At 44.9% G+C, this 25746-nt stretch overlaps 1 protein-coding gene across 1 annotated transcript in view; it reads right to left on the reverse strand.

The window, feature by feature from the left end:
- Nucleotides 1-21871, reverse strand: part of LOC122803556 (FHF complex subunit HOOK interacting protein 1B-like) — a 162761-nt gene extending 140890 nt beyond the window's left edge. Inside the window, exon 1 of the mRNA XM_044073214.1 lies at nucleotides 21375-21871. Coding sequence (XP_043929149.1) covers nucleotides 21375-21518 — 144 coding nt within the window. The 5' untranslated portion in view covers nucleotides 21519-21871. The remainder of the gene's footprint in view (nucleotides 1-21374) is intronic.
- Between the last annotated feature and the right edge of the window lie 3875 nt (nucleotides 21872-25746).

Consider the following 25746-nt stretch of genomic DNA (forward strand, 5'->3'; position numbering starts at 1 on the left):
GCAACAGCAAACGACGCAGGACTAAGACTTTGGAACTCGGGTTGACTGCGAGTCACCTGCCAGAAGGATAACCCAAGTGTAATGACTGCAACAGTGAAACACGATGAACATCCCTTGGCCTATCTGCTCTGCAGGAACATGCTCTACTTCCCTCAGAGAGAGCAAGGAATGGATTTGCTTTTGAGCCTCTGCCCACTGATTTGGTGGTAGGTTTGGGAACCCTTTTGGGGTTGGAAGGTGTGGAAGGAGAATCTGTATCCCTGAGACACAATGTTCAGAACCCATTGCTCCTTGGTAATGGTGGCCCAGGTGCTTGAGTGAAAGGAGAGTTTTCCTCCTAGGGGCAAGTGAAGGTGGGCAGAGGGGAGGGCAGGAGGAGGTGAGTCATTGTGAGTTCTTACCATAAGGGGGTGGCTTAGGACTCCCTGGTTTTGAAGTGGAGGTAGTCCACTACTTAGATCTCTGCATTCCCTGGGGCTGCTGTCTGGGGGGGTCTGCTTCCACGGGGCCTAGGCTGGGCCCGTTTACTTGGAGCAGGAAAGGACCAGTGCTTGGAGGGACAATGCCTGCTGGACCTGTAGGAAATCTCTATTTGCACAGATTTTGCTTTTTTCCGTCTTTTTTAAGACCTCTTCTGCTTTAGTGCCAATTAAGTTACCTTTGTGCAAGGGGCATCCAACAATTTAGATTTGACATGGTCTGGCAGGGGTTGTTCCTTAAGCCATGCATGTCTTCTAATGACAGATCCAGTGACTGCTGCCCTGCAGGAAGCTTCTAGGGCATCAAAACCACAGTGCAAAGTGTGTTTAGTCACTTGACTTGCAGAATGCATTAAGTCTTGTAAATCTTTAGACTCTGCCCAAGCATGAAAGGAAGACATTTTTTGTTTAAGGAGTTCCAAGGTATGTTGCTGATATTTAAGCATATGGAACTGACAATTAAGTGCCCTGATAGCAAGAGTAGCTGAGGTGTATACTTTTACCCCATATGTCCAGTCCTCGGTAATCCCTGTCTGAGGGTGTGGAATTCTTAGCAGAAGTTGCCTTAATCCCTTTAGGCCCTTGAGAAATGACCTCTGGGTCAGCTGTAGGATTTTTAAAAAGATATTTGTGTGAGTCAGGGACTCTGTAGTACCTGAATGGTTTTCCAGGAGCAGCAGGTAAGGCATCAGGAGTCAAGCTGGATTCAAGGAAAACATCATCCGCCACATCCAGGACTGGGGGGATGGCCCGGGGTCTGTGTTGCAGAAGGTATAAGGATTCCCTGAGTCTCTTTTTAGACTGAGGTTAGTCCTGACTCTCACACTGGAAAAGCTCCCTTAAAGTATGCAGGTTTCCCCCAAAGGAAAAATCCTCTGAGGGAGAAACTATAGGAATTGATTCCCCTGCATCAGAATCCTCATAAGTGGAGAGGGGCTGCATGTCTTCGTAGTCAGATGCATCAGATTTATCTGACTCTTGTTCAGACAAAACAACTCGGGACAGATCTCTTTCCTTTTGAGGGGGTAGCCTGGCTTCCCCTGATCAGCATGATAAGGTCTTCCGCCATTTTAAACATTGGGGACTGAGGCAAGGAAGCAGGTGCCTGAGAGTGGGTAGTCGGTTTCTTGGGTGTAGTTCAAACCCTGGGCCTAAGGAACTCGGTTGTTTTCAAAAGAACGGTAGCTGCAAAAGATTTAGTTGTGCGAAGGACTTCCTCAGAAGCTGGTGTCTGCTCAGCGGCTCCGGACCCATCCAAGGTAGAGACGACTGCAGGATCCTTCAAAGAAGAAGAGTTTTGCGGCATACTGGACTCTGAAAGGGTCTCTGTAGAGGCCGTGAATCAACTGAAGCAGGCATGTATGTGCATTGCCATAAGAAAGAAACCAGAGGAGGTCGCCATGCCACATTCCCATTGCCTCTTGACACAATGGGAAAGATCGGACTCCCCCAGTTTGTTGTTACACTAGACTACTGACATGTCTGTATATATTGCAATGATCCTTGAAGGTAGGGCATCTTGAAAGGCTTGCAATGCTAGTAGAAGTGTTCTCATTTCCAGAACACTGACGTGTAAATTGTCCTCTTCTGGGGATCATGCACCTTGTATTGCCTTTGCCAAAAAAATGCCCCTCCCCACCCAGTCTGAGAGGTGTTCATGGTGACTGTGGCTACTGGCTGTGGGAAAACAAAGGGGCGACTTTGCCAAACATTTTCTGAATGAATCCACCAAACAAGACATTCCTTGGAAACTTTGAAAATCTTACTGGAGTGCTTAGAGGATACTGAAGAATAAACCACTGTACTGAAAGGGTCCACTGAAGGACTCCAATATGAAATCTGGCCTAATGGAATCAGAGTTATAGCTGCTACCATCGACTCTTAATGCTTGGAGGACTAATCTCACTGCAGGAAAGGAGAGGAACTTTACTTTCATGATCTGTGACCCAAGAGTATGAACTCTTGTTAGAGGAAGCAAAGCTATCTGGGTTGATCGCGTACAGATGAGCACCTGTGAACTCCAGGGTTGAGTAGGCATTATACTGTGATTTGGTGTAACTGACCGGGAACACTACTGATGACATAACTGGAGCAAGTAATCCCTTGCTTGAATCAATAAATACCTGGATGGGGCGGGTCAGGAGGCATTCCTCTAGGTCTGAAACAGACAGAATTCCACCAGTCTCAGGGTGAGCCGCTACCACTGCCATGTATTTGATGAACACCCCGGGGACTGTGGTCAGGGCAAAGGGCAGTGCTCTGAACTGGCAATGGTTGGCTCCCAGCTGGAAGAGCAGGTATTTTCAGGAGCGCCCATTCATTTTAATATGATAGATCTTCAAAATGCATACTATTGAGCACATTCAGCTGTCCTTTCGTAATCGAGGTAAGCTGGGTTGAACCACGATCATCTGGAGCTTTGACTACTTCACACACTGGTTTAGTTGATCCAGAACTGGTTCAAGTCCCCCTGTCTTTTTTGGCACTAAAAAGAATCTTGAGTAAGTTCTTGATCCTTAATGCTCTGGGGGGCTTTTTGGATGACTCTAGAATCTTTTCTATTTCCAAGCCTACTACTTCCCTCTGACTGGGTGGATTCAGGGATATCTGTTACTTTTACTGGAGGAATTTTGGAAAATGGTATGAAATAATCTCTAGACATACTTTTCTGAATACATTAAATGGTGCCCTGGTTTCTTAGTGCCCCCCCCCCAAATGCCCTCCAAAGTGCAGCAGTTGGGTAACCCTTCAGAAATGCTGGTAGGGCCTGTTATCTCTGAAGCCCTGGTTCTATGGGCCACCCCTGTCACGAAGATAGCACCCTCCATTAGAGGTCACCCTCTGCCCCAGGAGGAATCATATCCTTGTGATCCCTGGAAAGACCCTTGAGACTTGCAAAACCACCTCTTACCACCTCACTGACTCCTGGAGAAGGATCTCTGAGGCATAGAAAAATGGATCCCAGCAGTAGACAGGGTCTTTCCATCATGCTGACTTCTGTAGAATGTTTCCTTAACTTTGCATTGAAACAAAAAAGCTTCATCAAAAGGTGCACTGATGAACAAATACTAGACGGGCTCCACAAAATCACACAGGCACATGCAGGCATGCCTCCTAAAAGTACAGTTGTGTACACTTACCATAAATGTAGATGTTCAAGTGTATTCACTGTTACAGTCGTAACATATGGGTTATCCGGCTCCCGGTAGCCCTCAGTCGGCCCGAATACCAGTGTCCTCAGTATATGATGTCGGCTGTAAACTGATGTCAGAACGCCAGGTATAAAGGGAGGAGGCCAATGCCATTTCCTCAGTTTTTCTTGCCTTAACTGTCAGGAGCCGCCAAAAGAAGGCTAAACCAGGAAGGAAACATCCTGGAAACATGCCATCCAAAAATAACATATCTAGTCTGTGCTGTAGGAAAAAGGGGGAATGGAGAGTGGGAAACCAGGACTGCAACAGTGAATACACTCGAACATTTACATTTATGGTAAGTGTACACAACTGTACTATGTTCTTAGTGTTTCACTGTTGAAGTCCTAACACGTGGGCTGATTCCCAAAGCCCAGGAAAAAAACAAAAGGGGGGAGGAAGAATCACAGATTTAAGGGTTGGTACGGGGGCCTTGCAAAACTGCAGAGGAAAAACCAGCCCTGGATTCAGGAAACAAAGGTAGGTTGTAATGTTTTGTGAAAGTATGGATAGAAGACCAAGTAGCTGCTTCTAGAATGTCCTTAGGAGGCACACCTCTCAAAAAATCTGCAGAAGTAGATGCTGCTCTAGTAGAACGGGTCCTAATACCCTGAGGAGGAACCTTCCTATGCTGCAAGTAACAAAAGTGAATACAATGAGCAATCCATTTGGAGATGGTTTGTTTCGAAATAGCTTTACCCTGAGCCCAAAGAGCAAAACAAACCAATAACTGCTCAGACTTCCGAAAGGGTTTAGTCCTATTTAAGTAAAATCTCAACTGTCTGTGCACATCAAGAGAGTGCAGAATCCTTTCCCCTTTATTCTGGGGGTTAGCAAAAAAGGTAGGAAGATGAATAGACTGTTGAAGGGTCAGACTGAAAACCACCTTAGGCATAAAGGAGAGATTAGTTCTCAGAGAAACCCGATCTGTATGAAAAACAATGAAAGGTTCTACTGCCATCAAGGCTTGCAGCTCCGAAACCCTTCTGGCGGAAGTAATAGGCAGTCTTCCATGAAAGAAACTTTAATTCTGCAGAGGCAGCAGGTTCAAAGTGAGGTAGAGTAAGCTTCTCCAGGACAAAATTAAGAACCCACGTAGGTGTAGGAGCTCTTCTGGGAGGTCTAAGATTGCTAACTCCCCTCAGGAACTGCTTAATCAAGGGGTGAGAAAAAATTGGTTGCTCAAAAAAACAATGAGCAGAAATTGCTGAAGCATGAATCTTAACTGAAGAAAAGGAAAGTCCACCATTAAGCAAACCTGCTAGATAATCAAGAATGAGGGAAAGAGAAGGTTGAGAAGAGTCTTCTCCTTTAGCCTGCATCCAAGAGCAAAATCTCTTCCATTTATCTGCACAGGATTTCCTGGTGCTAGGCCTCCTGGCCTCACGAAGAACTTTGACTACCTGCTAGTTAAGACTTAAAGTATTAGCCAGGCAGTTAAATGCAGAGTTTGAAGATGAGGATGAAGAAACTTTTCCCCTTCCTGAACCAAAAGAGCTGGTACCAGGGGAAGATGCCAAGGCTGAGCTTGGGAAAGGCTGTGAATACCAATGCTGCCTGGGCCAATCTGGCGCTATAAGAATAGCCTTGGGCTTTTCATCCCTTATCTTTATCAGCATTCTGGGAAGAAGAGGCAGAGGAGGGAAGACATAAATTGAGAGTTGTGTCCATGGGAAGGACAAAGCGTCCACTCTCCATGCTTTGTTGTGAAACTCCCTGGTGCAGAAGGTTGGAAGTAGATGATTGGTGTGAGAGGAGAAAAGATCCACTTGAGGAGTGCCCCAATGCTGAGTGGTGTGATAGAAAATGATCTTGTTCAGCTGCCACTCGTGAGGATCCAGAACATGTCTGCTCAATTTATCCGCCAAGGAGTTTAGCCTCCCTGGAAGATACTGGGCTATGAGATGTATGCCCATGGAAGATACTGGGCTATGAGATGTATGCCCATGGAAGATACTGGGCTATGAGATGTATGCCCATGGAAGATACTGGGCTGTGAGATGTATGCCCATGAAAGCTGCAAAGGACCATAGTCTCATGCTGTTTCTGCACAAAGAGTAAGAGTGAGAGTGAGTTCCCCCCTGCTTGTTGATGTACCACATGACTGTAGTGTTGTCTGTCCTGATCGGAAGAGTCCCAGGGTAGAATAGGTCCTTGAAAGCCAGCAAGGCCTGCTGCACTGCCATCAATTCTTTTAAGTTTATGTGCAGATGAATCTGTTGAGTGCTCCAAGCCCCCTTTATGCCCCTGCCTTCCAGATGTGCCCCCCCATGCATAATCTGAGGAGTCTGTGGTGAGAGTCTGGCTGGCAGGTGGTAGGCGGACAGGCAGACCCATGTTCTGAGAACAGGCTGTCGCCTACCAGAGAACCTCCATTTGTAGACAGGGAATCAGGAGAAGAATCAAGTCCAAGTCCTGTGTGTGTTGACACCAAAGGTTCTTGAGATACCATTGAAGTTTTCTCATATGCAGCCTTGCATATGGGATCATCAGGATACACAAAGCCATGATCCCCAGTGCTTGCAGGAATTGCCTTGCAGAGAGCTGAGTCATGCTTGCCAAGTTCTTGAAATAAGCCGAAAGATCTTGTTGTTTGTCTTGAGGGAGGAATACCATCTGGGTGGCTGTATTCAGACTCGCTCCCAGGAAAACAACCTCCCTTGTAGGAACCAACTTTGACTTCTTTTCGTACAGAGTGTAACCCAAGGAAGTGAGAATGTTCTTCATGAAGTCCAAATCCTTTTTTTTAACTCTTCTGGGGAGTTTGCTTGAATGAGACAGTCATCCGGGTAAGGATAAATTTGAATGTTTCTCTGCCTGCAAAAAGCAATGGCTGGCACCAGGCACTTTGTGAAAACTCTGGGAGCAGTAGATAAGCCGAAGGGCAGTACAGAGAATTGGAAGTGTTGCTCCCCAGCCCTGAAACGAAGAAACTGCCTGCAACTTTCCCTTATTGGGATGTGCAGATAAGGCTCCTTGAGATCCAAAGTTATCGGCCATGAATCCTCATCCAACATTGGCAGTAACTGTTGAAGAGTGAGCATCTTGAATTTGGGAATCACCAGAAAAGTGTTTATAATAGACAGATCCAGAATAGGGTGCCAGGTGCTCCCTTTTTTGGTTACCAGAAAAAGTCTTGAATAAAATCCCAGGCCTACCTGATTTGCAGGAACTGGCTCTATAGCACCCATAGTCAGTAGAGAAGAAATCTGATTCTCTACCTTTGCCCTGAGAGTTCTGGGTATGTCTGGGTACCCTTGCAGAACAGGGAAGGTGTGAAAATAAAACATGTAACTTTGATTTACTATGTTGAATACCCATTTGTCTGTGATGGTAGAACATACCTTTGCGAACCTGGCTAACCTTCCCCCCAAAGGAAACCTTGGGCTCACAGAGGTAGGCACAAGAAGGCTGGAGTCATTGAGAATGCTTGCCTTGGGAAGCTGGCTTAGAACTTCCCGATTTAGCAGAAGGATGCCATTGTTTAGCCCTTTGAGGGGCAGAAGCCTGTCCTCTGGAAGATCTGAAACCCCTAAGGCCTAGAGCGACCCTGCTTGCCAGGATAAGGGAAAGACCAATTCTTGGATGGATAATGACTACTAAATCGAGGAGGCTGAACCTGAAGGAAATTTTTTACAGCTTGCATAGAACGTTTTCAGTACCTCCTCAGCCTTGTTACCAAAAAGGTTGTCTTTGTGCAAAGGAACATCCAGCAATTTAGATTTTACAGGTTCAGAAAGAGGCTGCTCCCTAAGCCAAGCATGCCTTCTAATAACGGAACCAGTGTCTGCTGCTCTGCAGGAAGCCTCCAAGGTGTCAAAACCACAATGAAGTGAATGCTTATTAACCAGAGTGGCAAAATTTAGTAAATCTTGCAAGTCTTTGTCCTCCGACATAGAAGGAATATCCCCAAGCTTAGACTTAATAGCCTCCAAAGTATGCTGCTGATACTTAAGTATGTGAAAAAGACAATTCACAGATCTAATGGCAAGAGTTGCAGAGGTATTGACCTTTTTACCCCACCTGTCCAGGGCCCTAGACTCCTTTTTAGAAGGAACACGTTTTTTTAGCAATAGTAGCCTTAACACCCTTGGGACCTTGAGAAATAATCTCGGGATCAGCAGTAGGATTTTTAAAAAGAAATTGATGAGAATCAGGAACCCTATAATACCTATCAGGTTTTCTGGGAGCAGGAGGAACAAAATTAGGAGTTAAAAGAATTTTCCATGAAAACATCATCCACAACTTCCAAAACAGGAGGTATAGCCAGAGGTTTATGCTGTGGCAAATCCAAAAAGTCCCGGATCCTCTTCTTAGACTGAGGAACATCCTGACTCTCCCATTTAGTGCTCCCTAAGAGTATTCAAAGTATCCCCAAAGGAAAAAAATCTTCTGGAGGGGAGGCAGAAGGGATAGAGTCCTCAGCATCAGAATCCTCAAAGCCAGAAAAAAGTTGAGAATTTCCTGCCTCATCAGCAGAAATACTGGAAACCTCAGAATCTGATTCAGACAAAACATAAGGAGACAATTCCCTAGCCCTCTTGGAAGGGGGGGGGGGGTTAAGAGCCCTTAATAAGGGAAAGACGATCACCGGCCATCTTTACCAACTGGGACTGAGGTGCAGGAGGGGAGGCCGACACCCACTTGTGAGCAGATTTGCAGCTAAAAGGTTTGCTAGTAATCCGGAGGGACTCAGGAGGCCTAGCAACTGCAGAAGTCTGAGCTAAGGTAGTCGGGTCTGGCTCTGGTCTCATGTCGAAGAGAAGAGGAGTCAGAAGCCGGTGCCTGCATAGCGGCTACGGACCCATCTGAGGCGGCGACAGGCAGAGGGTCTGAAGACAAAATAGCAGCCTGCGGCATGGAGGACTCCGTAAAGGTCACAGCAGAGGCCTGCGGCTGAAAATCTGCGGACTGTAGGGGCTGCAAAAGCGCCTCACTAACTACTGCTGGGCCAATGACCATTTTCACCGGCATGTCATCAGCAGCTTTAACCCTAGGCCTGTAGCGGTCCTTGTCCTTGCGTTTCCTAGGTACATCTGAAGTCGGGAGACCAGAAGATGCCATACTGACGAACTTAGGCCAGACTCCGAAATGCTTATATAAATCTTAGCTCTATGGCACATGGTACGCAGGTTGAAGGAAGCACAGAGATCACAGTTAGGGACACTGTGCTCAAGGCCCAAACAAGTTATACAATAGGAATGAAAATCACTGTGCGGAATCTGTTTTCCATAGGTAAGACACCTATTAACTTAATCTGACATTCGTTAAAGTAAGAAAAGAGGGTCCCCAACAGGGTACTTATCTGAGGGCACCTTCAGCTTGGTAGTTGGAATGCAGAAAGAAGGCAAACAGCCGACCGGCACTAGTGCGAATTGCATCTGCTTCGGGCCCTGCGGCAAGAAAGACTGAGGAAATGGCGTCGGCCACCTCCCTTTATACCTGACTTTCTGACATTAGTTTACAGCCAATGTCATATACCAAGGACTCTGGTATTCGGGCCGACTGAGGGCTACTGGGAGCCGGATAACCCATATGTTAGGACTGCAACAGTGAAACACAAAGAACATCTACAATGCCTGAATCAGCAGCTCTAAAGGTACCTTCAAGCTGCATGAGAGGTCAACCTCATGGGCACACTAGAAATGTAAGTGGCCAGTTGTGAAGAAACTTTTTTCTTGTCCATCACAGACATAGACCCTGAAAGTGATTTGGAAAAGCTCCTTGGTCAAATTCCTTTGTTGCCTGGTGAAATGTACCAAATAATTGAGCGACCGATGGGCAAAGATCACAGAGGCATAAATGCTCTTGCCAAATCTGTCCAAGGCCCTGGACTCACTACTCGGGGGACAGATTATCTCTGTTTCATTAACTCCCCCTTACTGGCTGGTGCCACCATTACGGCACTACAGGGACTCCCTTCCTGCAGGGAGTCCTATCTTTAAGTGGAACTAAAATTTATCTGGCATCTCTGGTATGGGTTCCATCATATCGGGCTCGTACCATGTTTGGTGTAAGATACAGTCAACTCATCAGCTGACAGACCACCCAAAATATAGCAATGTCAGCCCCAAAAGCCTCCAGAAACAGACTCCTTTTGGAAATGGGCATTAGAAGACCATCCCCCACTCTGAGAAATTCCAGGATTTCTCCAAAGGAAACACTGTCAGGTGGAGATCTGGGGGACGCCTTGCCTACATTGAAGTCCATGTCTTCAGTGATGGATTCCTGATGAGAATCTAGGTGCCATCTTTTGCATGTCCTCTTCCTAGGGACCTCATCAGCGGGATGGTGTGATGAAGTATCAGAAATAGGTGGGAAGTCCTGGATGAGGACAACCTGAAGGCTAGCACAGGGTAGTTGTCCCGGTGGAAGAGGCTCAGAGCTTACACTCAAAGGAAGAACAGGATCCAAAGAGGGTAAGGATGTCCTCTCTCGGTGTATATAGAAGACTCTTGCTAAACTCTACAAAGGCAGAAGGTCTAGGAGAAACAGGTGGTCATACCAGTGCTGAATCTACCTGCCCCCAAGCTGTTAATATCCATGGATTCCCACCTCAAAGAGGGAGTTGGAGCGGAGCTATCCAAAGCAGAGGTGCCGAGAAGCAATGATGGTTCAAAGCTTCAGAGTTGAACCCAACTCCCCCTCCCCCTGACCTGGCATTGACATTTTGGCCCTGAGAGTCATCCTACTCCGAAGAGGTCAGAGCCAGGTGACTCAGGTGCATGGCCAGAGTGGAAAAACAGCCTGCCTTTGGATCAGATGGACATCCTCGAAGATCCCAGATCAGAGAGTTCCAAAACCACTAATCGGACTGGAGGAGGAGATACAATGTGATGCTAAGAGGACAGGCTCATGGTTTCAATGGGAGGCAGAGACAGAATAACCCCATCTGGATATGAGCTCTCAGAAACTTCCTCATCCTATCCCCCTCTGCCTCAGATAAGTGCTTAAAATACTCAAGAGATGAACTAGTGGAAGGTGGTCTGGAGGCTTTCCTAGGTGTCCCTAGTGGGAAGGATGAAATGGAGTCAAGGAGATATTGGATCCAGAGTAAAAAGTGGAAATTGTGTCCAAGCAAATTTGTTGCTTGAAATAGTAGGATGCGAGGTTGGATCTTAAGCCCACAGGAAGAATATTTCTTAAAGCCTGTAGGCTTGTCAGCCATACTGAGAAGAAAAAACAAATGGAAGACAGAGATTTTTTTTTTTTAAATATTATGAAAAATACCAAAAATGGTATTTCAATGGTACCCTAAGCTGGATACACAGAAAGTGGGAGAATGCAACACTGATATGTAAAAGAGTAGACAAGACAAGGGTAGAAAAGCTTAATTAGAAAAAGGGAGATAGAAAGGGCAACAGGTCAAAAAGATTAAATAAGATTTTTAAAAAGGCAAAGGAAAGAAAAACTGAAAATAAAACTCTCACAAAATGGATATAATAGAATCTGGTTAACATCCATAGCTCAAGAGCATAAATCCATGTCAAAGATGTGGTGGCAAATCAGATCAGATATACCAGGATAGTGGGGAATTATGGGTAAAAACAGTTCAAGAACTGGATCTGTAGGTCTAGTAAAAAGAGGCCGAGTCGGATCACAGACCCATCAGATGAGGAATGAATGAAAATGACATCATCAGATCTTGTGGTTTTAACTAGTTAGCATACAAAACAAAAAAAAAACCTACCACAACTTCCCTCTGCTTACATCACCATAATCTCTGTTTGCATCACCTTACTTAATCAGACAACAGTACAGATGAGCAGGGCTTCTATGACTAAAATTATGACACATTCACTGTCATGAAGCTTTATGCAAGTGTTATCATTTTATCTCTGGTAAGACAGCTAAGCCCACAGCAGACATGTTCCACTGTTAGTTACACATCCAGTAACTGACCCAACGCAGTGACTGCCTACCAGTGTTGCACCCCAAACTGTAACAACTGACCCAATGCAACTGCCTACCAGCGCTGCACCCTGAACTGTAACAACTGACCCAATGCAGTGACTGCCTACCAGCACTGCATACGAAACCGTAACACAGCTATTTGGTACAGCAATATCATCTACACTGGTGAAAAGGCATGAGCCTAAAATATACACACACACAATCAGGAGCATGCACTCACTGCTGTACAAGAATCGGCACACCAGAGCTGGTGCTCAATGATGGGATATGCTTCTAGGCAAACTTTATAACACCAGTTAAGCACTGGCCAGGCATTATGTCAGCAAAACTCAGCCACTACACTGTAATATTCTGCATCGAATTAACAAAATAGCACTAGATGGCTACCTATCAGGCGGCACTTGATACAACATGAATGTCACAACACAGCTGCTGCATACCATCAATGTGTAGAAAAAAGTACAGTTGTGTACACTTACCATAAATGTAGATGTTCGAGTGTATTCACTGTTGCAGTCATTACATTTGGGTTATCTGCCTGCAGGTAGCCCTCAGCCTGCCTGAATTTCAAAGTCTTGGATCCCTGCGTCAGACGCTGTCTCTTCTTCCATGACGTCAGGTCATCAGAGGTATAAAACATGCAGCCAACGCCATTACATCAGTTTTTCTTGCCCCAGATGTCAGGTGCCCCCATAATGGGAAGCAATTATATGTTAGGTTACACCTCCAACAAAAAACAAATACACCAGAAAGCTGAAATACACTAAAGAAGAAGAAAAGTATAGCCAAGAGAAGTCAAGGGGCTGGAGGGAGGGAGGGTAACCAGGACTGCAACAGTGAATACACTCGAATGTCTACATTTATGGTAAGTATACACAACTGTACTATGTTCTTCGTGTTTCACTGTTGCAGTCATCACATTTAGGTAGATTCCCAAAGCTAAGGAAGGGAGGAGGAAGTTAGAGAGCATAAGGACAAGCTATTAAGTCCTGCAAGACTGCAGTGGCAAAATCAGCTCTGGATTTAAAAAAAATAGGCATGTGGTAATGCTTGGTGAAGGTATGTACAGAGCTCCAGGTAGCAGTTTCTAGGATGTTCCTGGTAGGGACACCTCTGAGACAGGCTGTAGAGGTAGATGCAGCCATGGTGGAATGTGATCTTATCCCCTGTGGGGTAGGTTTTCCATGGTGCTTATAACAGAAATGAATGCAATGGGCTATCCACTTAGAAATGGTTTGCTTTGAAATGGCCTTCCCCTCTGCTCCTGCAGCAAAGCCAACTAGCAGCTGTTCAGATTTTCTGAGAGGCTTAGTCCTGTCCAAATAAAATCTAAGTTGCCTGTGCACATCCAAAGAGTGCAGTATTCATTCTCCTTTGTTCTGTGGATTAGAGAAAAATGAATGGACTGATTAAAGGCCACACTAATCACCACCTTGGGCATAAAGGAAGGGTTGGTCCTAAGGGACACCCTGTCAGCATGGACCATGATGAAGGGCTCCACTGCCATGAGGGCCTGTAATTCAGAACTCTTCTTGCTAAAGTGATGGCTAGAAGGAAGGCTGTTTTCCAAGAAAGGAATTTCAACTCTGCAGTTGCAGCTGTCTCAAAAGGAGGTTTTCCAATACAAAGTTAAAAGTCCCAGGCTGGAGTAGGGACTCTCCTGGGGGGTCTTACATTTTTGGCCCCTCTGAGGAATTGCTTTAGCAGGGGGTGAGAGAAGAGGGGTGGTTCAGTATTATGATGTGCTGAAATGGCAGGGGCATGAATTTTAATTGACGAGAAGGAAAGGCCCTTGTGGAGGATCTCTGTTAAGTACTGAAGAATATGCAGTAAGCTGGGCACCGCTGTGCCCATCCCCTGAGTATGGCTCCAGGAACAGTATCTTTTCCACTTTTCAGCATAGGATTTTCTAGTACTAGGCCTCCTTGCCTCCAGAATGACATCTAGCACCTGCTTACTGAGGGATGCTAGAGGAGAGCTCAAGGAATTAGCCAGGCTGCAAGGTTCAGGGTTTGAAGCTGAGGGTGCAGAATCTGGCCCGATTGCTCGGACAGCAGGGAAGGGGTCTGAGGCAGGTGCCCTGGTTCCAGCAGTGACATACTGAGCAAGAGGGGGTACACCAGTGCTGGCATGGCCAGTCTGGTGCAATCAGTACTGTCCTTGGCTTGTCCTGTTTGATCTTTAGCAGAACTTTCGTGAGGAGAGACAGTGGAGGAAAGGCATAAACTGAGAGGCTTTCCCAGGTGAAAGACAGGACATCCACTTTCCAAGCTTGACTGTGGGGAGTCCTTGTGCAGAATTTGTTCAATTGGTAGTTCCGAGGGGAGGCAAACAGGTCTATCTCTGGAGCCTCTTATTTGTTTCTCAAAATGTTGAATATCTTTGGTTCTAGTTTCCACTTGTGTGGGTCCAAGAGATTTCTGCTTAGGTCGTCTGACAGTGAATTTAGCTTGCCTGGCAGGAATTGAGCATGTAGGTGCACTTGGTAGCTCAAGGCTGTGTTCCACAGAGCCATGACTAGTCTGCAGAGAGGGTACGAATGGGTTCCCCCCTGCTTGTTTATTTACCATATAACAGTGGTGTTGCCTGTCTTTACCAATAATTGCCCTGGAAGAATGTGGCCCTTGAAGGCTGTCATGGAATTCTGTACAGCTAACATTTCTTTTTGATTGACTCAGGTTCCATTTGCCCTGAATGCTCTGCCCTGCCAAGTGAGCCCTCCATGCATAGTCTGATGCATCTGTTGTTAGGGTTTGGGTGGCAGGGGCTAAAGTGAATGGGAGCCAATTGTTGTGGTAGCAGGCCTCTGCCCACCCAAAGGAACTCTGTCTTTATACAAGGAATGATGGGAATTATTGATTCCAGGTCCTGAGAATGTTGACACCACAGGCTTTTTAGATACCATTGTAGTTTCCTCATATGCAGTCTTGCATATGGAATTAGTAGAATGCAAGAGGCCATGAACCCCAGGGCTTGCAGGATTTTCCTTGCAGATAGCTGGGTCTTTGTGGCAAGTAGTTTGAATTAGGCTGTCAAATAAACTTGTTTCTCTGGAGTGAGGAAAGCCATCTGGGAAGTTGTGTTCAAGCTTGCTCCAAGGAATACAATTTGTTGGCAGGGTGCTAGATGATATTTCTTTTCGTTTATGGTGTACCCCAGAGAAGTTAGAATTTTCTTTACAAATGCCAGATGTTTTAGTAGCATGTCCTGGTGTTCTGCCTGAATTAGACAATCGTCCAGGTATGGGTATATTTGAATATTCCTTTGCCTGCAAAATGCAATGACTGGAGCTAGGCACTTTGTGAATACCCTGGGTGCAGTAGATGAGCCAAAGGGAAGTGCAGAAAATTGATAGTGCATGAAGCCTGGTCTGAAAAGCAGGCATTTCCTGCAAGATTCCCTTATTGGAATGTGCAGGTAAGCTTCCTTTAAGTCTAAGGTTGCCAACCAGGCATCTTTGCCTAGCAAAGGAAGCAGCTGTTGAAGTGTTAGCATTTTGAATTTTGGGATTACCAAAAAGGTGTTTAGAATAGAGAGGTCCAGGATAGGACACCAGGAGTGTTTAGAATAGAGAGGTCCAGGATAGGACACCAGGAGCTGTCTTTTCTGGGTACCAGGAAAAGTCTTGAGTAAAAATCCTGTCCCCTTTCTTCTGCTGGGACAGGTTGAATAGCCCTGATACTTAGAAGAGAGTGAACCTGCTGTTGAGCCTCTGTCTGGCCAACTGTTTGGGGTTGGTAAGGTATGGAAGTGAAATCTGTATCCTTGGGAAACAATATTTAAAACCCATTTGTCCTGGGCAATGAGTTCCCAGTTTTTTGCATGCAGGGCAATCTTTCCCCTAAGGGAACAGGCAGTTGAGCAGGGCTTGGAAGGTTTAAGGTTAAGTCATTGTGACATTTTTCCATAGGGGGTGTCTTACTACTTTCAGCTTTGGAAATGGGAGCCCCCCCACTGCTTAGGCCTCTAAGTACCTTGAGACTGTAGCCTAGGTGGTCTGCTGTTCCTGGGTTTGGACTTAGAAGGCCTGGAAGAGACAGGAAAGGACCAGTTCTTTAAAGGCCAATGCCTACTAAATCTGGGAGGCAGTACTTGCAGGAAACCTTTAACAGTTTGCATAGATTTAGCTTTTTCCTCCATCTTTTTAAGGACTTCTGCTTTGTTACCAAACAGGCAGTCTTGGTTTAAGGGAGCATCCAGTGATTTAGATTTAACATGATCTGGCAAATTTTGCTCCTTAAGCCACGTATGTCTTCTAAGAACAGACCCTGTGACAGCAGCCCTGCAAGATGCTTCAAAAAAGTCAAAACCACATTGCAAAGTATGTTTACCAACTTGTTCAGCAGAATGCATTAAATCCTGTAATTCTTTATTTTCAGCACAGTCAGGAATCAACATAATTTTCTGTTTAAGTAGTCCCATAATATGCTGCTGATACTTTAACATATGAAACTGGCAGTTTAAGGCCCTAATGACCAAAGTAGCAGAAGAGTATACCTTCTTACCCAATCTGTCCAAGGTCCTGGAAACCCTATCAGAGGGAGTAGGGTTTTTTGGCAGTAGTAACCTTAATGCCTTTAGGTCCTTGGGAAATGGTCTTTGGGTCCGCAGTAGGATTCCTCAAGAGGAACTTGTGAGAGTCAGGTACTCTGTAATATCTGTCAGATTTCCTGGGAGCTGGAGGTAAAGTGTCTGGGGCCAGGTTAGATTCCAAGAAGGCATCTTCGACAATGTCCAGGACAGGAGGAATAGCTTAAAGGCCTGTGTTGAGGGAGGAGTAAGAATTCCCTAAGCCTCTTTCTGGAGTCAAAGTAATCCTGGCTTTCCCAGCGGAAATGCTCCCTACGAGTGTGCAAGGTTTCACCAAAGGAAAAATCTTCTGGAGGGGAAGCAGAGGGAATGGAATCCTCTGCATCAGAATCCTCATAGGTAGAGAAGGGAAAATCCTGCTAATCAGAAGAAACAAAAATTTCAGAATCCTGATCAGAAAAATCAGAAGGAAAATCAGTTCTAGGTCTCAGAGGGAGAAGGCTGGCTTCCCCTAATTAAAGTAATAAGGTCTTTAGCCATTCTTATCATTTGTTTTTTAGGCATAAGGGCCTGACCATGCGGTTTGGACATCGGTTTTCTACGTGTTGGTCGAGTTTTAGGCCTTGAAGAAGAAGATGACGTTGGTTTGAAATGCAAGCCTGTAGGCCTGAATACAACCTCAGAAGCCGGTGCCTGCAGAGAGGCTCCGGACCAATAGAGACATCCGCAGGTTCCAGAGTCGAGGAAGCATCTCGCGGCATACTGAATGGGTCTCAGTAGAGGCCTGCGAATCTGTAGTAGCGGGTATCAGGAGCCGCAGAAGTGCCTCACTGAGTACTGGCGACTTGCTTAACAGAAGCGTCCTCGGCATCTTTGGACCTATGAGGTCTGACTCTTGTCTTTATCTTTATGTTTTTTCGGAATGTCGGTAGTCGGATTGCTTACCGAAGCCATTTCTGGATAGTTAAACCGAGTACCAAAATAATTTGCTGCAAAAATAAACCGATGACGAATAGTTCATGGGTTAAATAAGGCACAAAACCGACAACAAGGGACGTCGTGGTCTGGGCCTAAGCAAAGAATGCAGTACGAATTAAAATCTTTATGCGGTATTTGCTTTCACGGGTAATACAGTTGTTAACTTTTACTGACATCGGTTTAGAGTAAGAAAAAGGATCCTCAACGGGGTACTTAGCTTTTTTGAAGACTTCCGTTCTGAAACTCAAAAACGAAAATTTCAGGAGTCGGTTGACTGGCACTTGCGAACTGCTTCTGCTTCAGGCAACACACGGCAAGAAAGACTGATGTAATGGCATCGGCTGCATGTTTTATACCCCTGACGACCTGACATCATGGAAGTAGAGACAGCATCCGACACAGAGATCCAAGACTTTGATATTCAGGCCGGCTGAGGGCTACCTGCAGGCAGATAACCCAAATTTAATGACTGCAACAGTGAAGCACGCAGAACATCAAGGCAATAACAAAATGCAGGTACTCTGATCAGCACACATGGGTACAATGTTTGTACAGCACAGCTGTACAATATTTACTCCACGCTAACCTTATGTGACACCTACTACTACATATGGATACACCAGGTTCATGCCAGATTCATTAATGAAGTATGCCCCCCATCACCACCACCTTCACAACATAAACAACCAGGGACAGCAGCTCAGTGACAGTGTTTGGCATCAGTGGCTGGTATCAAACAGAGACTAACACCACAACTGTAAGCTGCCTGTCGGGAGCCAGAATCCGCCACATAACACAAGCACTCAGGTCACTCCAGAGCAAGTACAAATATGACTCTATCATTGTTCATGTTGGTGTGAATGACCTGAGACGTACCTCCCTGGACTACATGAAAAGAGACATGGAAGAGCTCTCTGATAATGTAGCCCAGGCGGGTATGACTCTGAACCGGAGTAGCATCCTGCCCTCACCAAGAATGATACCGCAGTATAAAGAAAAAAATGATCAATTTCAACAATTGGCTAAGCTTCTGGTGTCATTCAAAGTGGATCCAGTGTCTTGTCAGCCTGGGACAACATGCTCGACAAGCCTCATTGCTTTGCAAGAGACTGCTTGCACCTGTCACCCCTAAGCTTTTGAATACTGATCAAGGCTCTTGCTGCCCCCATAGTGCCTTTTATAGGCAAGGCTCAAAAGTCAAACCCACCTCCGTAAAGAGCACAAATAAAAAAATGACTTATGCTACTCAACGCCAGGAGTTTAAATCTCAAAATGCACGCGCTCGAAGCACTCCTCAGTATGGAGAACGTCGACATCTGTGCAGTAACTGAAACTTGGTTCAAGGCTCCACAGTGCACCCCAGCACTACCGGGCTACAACTCATACCACACATTTCCGCCACAGAACATGGACCAAAACATAAAAGGAGGGGGTGTATCCATATTCATCAAGGATACCTACACCTCCAGGTTAGTGGCGCAGCATGATACCTCTGAGATCATCCATGTGCAACTAACATCGGGCAAATCTGCAATGCAAATTGTGGCCTGCTACAGATCACCCTCCATGACCCATGACCACCACTCCACCTTTCTGGAGACACTGGAAAACATAAAGGTCCTACTGAACACCCTGATATTGGGCAATTTCAATTACCCTACCGTTAACTGGGAAAACTACTCAAGTACAAACTCCCAGGTCCAGCGCTTATCAACTCAAATGCCCTGGATCAGCTGGTAAACTCCTACCAGAGGTGAAAACATATTGGACCTGGTCATCACCAACATGGGCGACAGGTGTTCCGCACTGGAGGTCAACCAGTCACTGGTTAGATCAGACCATAAACTAATCACTCTGGATGTCCACACCACACCACCACCCCCAACCAAGGAAACCACAGTGAAAAACTACTTAAGACAGAGGTGGTACATTTCACAGCCCTCACGCTAAAGGATAACAGTGTCCAAGATGCAGGAACCTTTACAAATGCACTCTATGAGCACGTACAAGGATGCATGGATCGTGCCATCCCTAACAAAACCAAGACTCACTCCCTTAAGAGAAGGGAACCAGTCTGGTGGACCCCTGCCATAAACAGCCTATACAACAGGAGGAGGATATTAGTTCAGAAAAAAAGCAAACCCCAAGAAGGAAAGACATCCCTGATCAGTATCAGTAAGAAACTAAGGTCCCTCAAAATCATCCAAGGCTAACTTCGAAAGGAAAATAGCCAAGGTTTCGAAAGATAACTACAAAGCCTTCTTTAGCTATGTCAAGAATCTAAGTGGCAACTCACAGATATGCTTTGAGCTAGTGCAAAATAGCACAAAATATACTGAACCTACTGATATTGCCAACATCCTGGCAGATAGATTCAGTGCAAACTTCACCCCCTCTCACCCCCAAAAGGGCCCACAACAATACTGGAAAAGTGTAGTGTCCTGGAAATCACAGATGCACAGGTGAAAACAGCCCTTTCAAAAGCCAAAAGCACAGTGTCAATGGGGCCAGATGGTGTCCCAGGCTGCGTCTAGCATGAACTACAGAACGAACTAACCCCTCACCTAAACACACTGTTCAACCTCATCCTCTCCACAGGCTACATGCTCAAAGAATGGTGCACAGCAATGGTTATTCCTCTCAACAAAGGAGGGGCCACAACTGACACTGGTAACTATCACCCCATAAGCCTGACTAGCCTGGTCTGCAAGGCTATGGAGTGCATCATCGTGGAACTCATTAACAAAGACATTGGGGTCCTCCAAACACTTGACCCGACCCAGTTCAGCTTTGTTAAGGGCAGATCATGCCTACTAAACCTGGTTTACTTCTTCTAGACAGTCACCAAGGCCATAGATGAGGGGAAGGTGGTTCATACAGCCTACCGTGACCTCGCCAAGGTTTCTAACACCACTCTCCACTCAGGATTATAGAAAAACTCACCAGCCTGAACATAAACCCCCAAGTCACAAGATGGGTTGCCAACTGGCTTACAGACAGAACTCACACTGTAAGAATAGCGAGCTCCAGGTCCGACTCTAAACCAGTCACAAGTGGTGTCCCACAAGGCTCGGTCCTGGGACCCCCTACTGTTCGGCATATACTTCTCAGACGTACAGGCAAACACAGGAGGACTATGGCTAACCAAGTTCGCCGATGACTGCAAACTGGGAGCCATAATTGACTCTCCAGCTGACACAGACATTCTCCAAAAGGGCCTTACTGAGACGGACACCTGGTGTCAAAGTCATGGTCTCAAGCTAAATGCCAAAAAATGCATAGTCATCTTGTTTGGGAAAAACTAAACACGCATGAATTACCACATAGGTGGCAGCCCCCTTAATACAGGAGAGGTAATAAGAGATCTGGGGACCCAGGTACATAGTAATCTCTCCTTTGACAATCATATTGTCAAAGTGGTTGGGAAATCGTTCTATGTAGCCCATCTAATTACTAAAGGGTTCACATGTAGAAATAAAGAGGTTATAGTGCCCCTCTACTCATCACTCATCAGACCCATCATAGAGTACAATGCCCCATTTGGGATGTACCTCACAAGACACTTCCAACAGCTGGAAAGACCACAAAAGTACCTCACCAAGACGATTACTGGCCTCAAACATATGTCCTATGCAGCCTGACTGGAAAATCTCCGGCTGTACTCAGTGGCATATCACTTACTCAGAGGTGATCTCCGCCTGACTTACAAAGCCATGTCTAACTCAAAATTGATGGACATGCTCCACCAAAAGAAATCCAAGTCACTGCGAGCCACTCGCTCTAGTGAGCTAAACCTCACCACAACAATAAATAGAACATACTGGAGGGATAGATTCCTGTCACAGAGACTCCCCATGCTTTGGAACAAAATTCCTAACTATATTAGGCAGAGCCCCTCACTAACACTCTTCAAGAGAAACCTTGACGAGTGGATGGGTAAAAGAAAATACATCCCTGGGATCACTTCATTGGCTCTTCTTGACAGAGGCTCAGTTAATTAATCAATGGGGTGGCGAAAGCTGACACTCTGGCTAGGCTTATAAATGCCCTCGGGCAGATAGCCTAGTACCTACCTATGAACTACTTACATACTCACTATTACACATGTAAAAGTGCAGCAGACCTGCTTGGGAAGAGCTTGTAAAACACAACTGCTCAGAAATAAGACCTCTTTCTCATGACTACACTAGCACACCTGTTTTGTAGTCTTATTCACTGACAAGTTTTGGTAACAAGGTACTGTTTATTGTCAACATGCATTCCGAGTACACAAAACTCTTACCTGGGTCCAGTGGTTCTTAAATACCATCAGGCATGTTTCTGGGTCAGCAGTAACTGGACTATGCTGTGAGACACTTCGACGGGCTCTCGTTGCTACTCCCCTCGGATTCAGCTTGCTTAACCAGCTCATTCTGCTCACTGGCATGGGGGGGGCTGCTAAGGGTAAAGAAGGGAAGATAATGCAGGGGAAAAGGTTTAGGTGTCAAGGCAAGGGAAAATATAAATTAGCATCAGGAAAGCAAAGATAAAAACAAAATATAATGGATACACTGGGAGAGGAAAAAGGTAGACGGAAAGAAAAGGGCTTGAAAGTCCAAGTAAAAGGGGAGGGATATGGAGCCTGGTGTAAAGAAAGGAAAGGGGAGGGAGGGCAGCGGGTAAGGAAACTGGGGACAGCACCAGTCTTGACCAGTCAGACCAATTTCTAGGGCTACAGGAGTGAAAGATGTCATCCAGTCTGGAGGCTTGGTCTTCTCATGTTGTCTCTTAAGGCAGAGCCCTGAAAAAAGAACAGAACACAATTAAACTAGTTTAAGGACATGATCCTGTAGCAAAGGATATGATTCAACATTAAGCAGACAGGGCAAAAGAAAGAACTATCAGATGTTATTCTTGTAACTAAAACGCCCTGGAGTAAATCTTGAAGGAAATGCCATACTCGAGAAACAACTTCCTTGGAGCAAACTCCACTGTGATCAAACTGTGTTTCAATGAAAATCACTTGTTCAACAACACGTGGTCTTGATTAGCTACTTAAATCTCAAATTATTTAGAAAAAGTGCAGAGATAACGGTTTCACATCCATACATGTTCTGAAAATACAAAATATACTGGTCCCAATATCAAAAGACTTGCTTGGAGTGTAAATGGCCACTCACACAGTGCAGGTCTTTCGGAATCTGGCCCCCTGGTGTAAGCCTGTTTATAGATAGCCCTTGCACAATAGGAAGTCACTTACACTAAGAGCAACTCTTTTGCAATCTGGCCCATTGCATCATTGGTTTAAAAACAGCCACACCTCACAAATCTATCATTTGCAACACTCATCACTAATAAGCCATCCTATCTGAAACATGCATGGGGTAGCACAAAATGGATTCTGGTCATACCACTAACATTTAGCATTCACAAAAATGGTACAATGTGTGAATTCAAAATACTTCTAAGGCACTGTGTGCAATGCAGGATCAACCAATAATGGACGCAAAAAGACAAAGAATTACACAATACCAACTACATACAACTTGCCCCAATAAATATATATAAAAAAATTTCATTAAAAAAATCTTATTAATTTACATGTCCATCCACTAGACAATCAATTTTCAAAATGGACACACCCTTCCCATAAAATTCCAGACCAACTTCATAACAGCACTACTTATCGGAGAGTTAAAAACACCAAAATCAATGCTCTAGTCCTCCTAAATTACTACAGCCAAAACATTTTAATTATGGATTTTATTTACCACACCATGCACAAGTCCACCTGGTTACAAACAGAACTAAACATGTAGAAGGTGAAACACTGTACAAGTGGAAGGTGACAGGGCAGTCTGTGATGAAGACAGACAAGGGAATAGGAAAATCAGCTCTTTCGCTCAGCATACTCTGAACTCTAGTTAGTCTAACTTGGAGCATCCCTTTACATCAGGAATTGGAGGTGGAAAACTTCACCAATAAACAACACATTAAACAAAAATAAAAGATAGTCATTAAACAGCACACAGGTCTGTGTCAGTTATTTGAATACAGTCACATGTCAAACCGCTCATTCTCTTAACACATTGTAGCATTACATTCACAGTGCTCACATGCAAAAGTGTGGACGTTCATAAGTACAGACCAGATCAGGGGCATTCAGTAGATCAACCTACAAGTTCATATACTTCTCCAGAACCGGATTATAGTCAATGGCCCTAGGCAGGGTAATGTATCAGCCCCCCCAAACCATTCCAGTCTCCCATTCCTTGGCTACTTCTGAGTTAACAAGCATTGTTCAAACCGGTCAGTGTGCATACTATTTAATTTTTTACTTCTACAATGATTAGAGACATTTAAAAGTTCTATTTCAAATTTTAAGCACAAACACTGATAGCCATTTGCTAAACAAAACAATACAGTTTCACAATTCACAACGAAAACAGACTCGGCATCAACAGTAAGCTTCTCTGCCCTTGAATCTCACATGCACTGAAACCCACATTCAATGAAAATGCATCTGGCCAGTGGCAACTTAAATTTACCTTTGGGCTGTTTTCAAACCATAGGTTCCTTGCATACACTTTTACTACCATGCATACATGAATGTGTTTTTTGATGCACCATCTTGAACATGTTAAATTATATTCCTTGTATAAAACATCATTTGTTAAGACTTTCTTTTTAAATGTGTGGGTTTGAACATTTTTCCAGTAAGCAATGAAACAAACTTATGAACCAAAAAATGACAAAACCACCCATTACAGAACATTTCAACCACAAAAGGCCACTCAAATTTCTGTCATTTCAATCCACCAATATATGCCACTTTATACAACTTCTGCAGAAATAAAAGTCATCTGACTAAATCCACATTAAAGAGATCTATAACTAATGAAGAGTTTACCTTCTGCACCAAAGGCAAGCATGCTTTTAAATCCTCACTACAAAACTATCTTAACAACCCCACATGTCGTGGCTCCCTTTAATACCAGCCCCCCATAATCTTCTCCTCGTTACTCCCCCTATCCAAAACTATAACCAATCACTAACGACCAATCCACCCACTTCTTCTCCCCAACTCATTCCCTGGTGGGAAAAAATATACAGTGGGAACTAGTGTACATCTCAGTGAGTGGGAACTAGTGTACATCTCAGTGAGTGGGTACTAGTGTACATCTCAGTGAGTGGGTACTAGTGTACATCTCAGTGAGTGGGTACTAGTGTACATCTCAGTGAGTGGGTACTAGTGTACATCTCAGTGAGTGGGAACTAGTGTACATCTCAGTGAGTGGGTACTAGTGTACATCTCAGTGAGTGGGTACTAGTGTACATCTCAGTGAGTAGGTAATAGTATACATCTCAGTGAGTGGGTACTAGTGTACATCTCAGTGAGTGGGTACTAGTGTACATCTCAGTGAGTGGGTACTAGTGTACATCTCAGTGAGTGGGTACTAATGTACATCTCAGTGAGTGGGTACTAGTGTACATCTCAGTGAGTGGGAACTAGTGTACATCTCAGTGAGTGGGAACTAGTGTACATCTCAGTGAGTGGGTACTAGTGTACATCTCAGTGAGTAGGTAATAGTGTACATCTCAGTGAGTAGGTAATAGTGTACATCTCAGTGAGTGGGAACTAGTGTACATCTCAGTGAGTAGGTAATAGTATACATCTCAGTGAGTGGGAACTAGTGTACATCTCAGTGAGTGGGAACTAGTGTACATCTCAGTGAGTAGGTAATAGTATACATCTCAGTGAGTAGGCAATAGTATACATCTCAGTGAGTAGGTAATAGTATACATCTCAGTGAGTGGGTAATAGTGTACATCTCAGTGAGGGTACTGTTGTCCATCTCAGTGAGTGGGTACTAGTATACATCTCAGTGAGTGGGTACTAGTGTACATCTCAGTGAGTAGGTAATAGTATACATCTCAGTGAGTGGGTAATAGTATACATCTCAGTGAGTAGGTAATAGTGTACATCTCAGTGAGTGGGTACTAGTGTACATCTCAGTGAGTGGGTACTAGTGTACATCTCAGTGAGTGGGTACTAGTGTACATCTCAGTGAGTGGGTACTAGTGTACATCTCAGTGAGTGGGTACTAGTGTACATCTCAGTGAGTGGGTACTAGTGTACATCTCAGTGAGTGGGTACTAGTGTACATCTCAGTGAGTGGGTACTAGTGTACATCTCAGTGAGTAGGTAATAGTGTACATCTCAGTGAGTGGGAACTAGTGTACATCTCAGTGAGTAGGTAATAGTATACATCTCAGTGAGTGGGTACTAGTATACAACTCAGTGAGTGGGAACTAGTGTACAACTCAGTGAGTGGGAACTAGTGTACATCTCAGTGAGTGGGTACTAGTGTACATCTTAGTGAGTAGGTAATAGTAAAACATCTCAGTGAGTGGGTACTAGTGTACATCTCAGTGAGTGGGTACTAGTGTACATCTCAGTGAGTAGGTAATAGTATACATCTCAGTGAGTGGGAACTAGTGTATATCTCAGTGAGCAGGTAATAGTATACATCTCAGTGAGTGGGTACTAGTGTACATCTCTGAGTAGGTAATAGTATACATCTCAGTGAGTAGGTAATAGTATACATCTCAGTGAGTGGGAACTAGTGTACATCTCGGTGAGTGGGTACTAGTGTACATCTCGGTGAGTAGGT

This window comes from Protopterus annectens, chromosome 5.part1 (genome assembly GCF_019279795.1).
Source record: "Protopterus annectens isolate FY-2018-M chromosome 5.part1, PAN1.0, whole genome shotgun sequence".
Classification (NCBI taxonomy): domain Eukaryota; kingdom Metazoa; phylum Chordata; order Ceratodontiformes; family Protopteridae; genus Protopterus; species Protopterus annectens.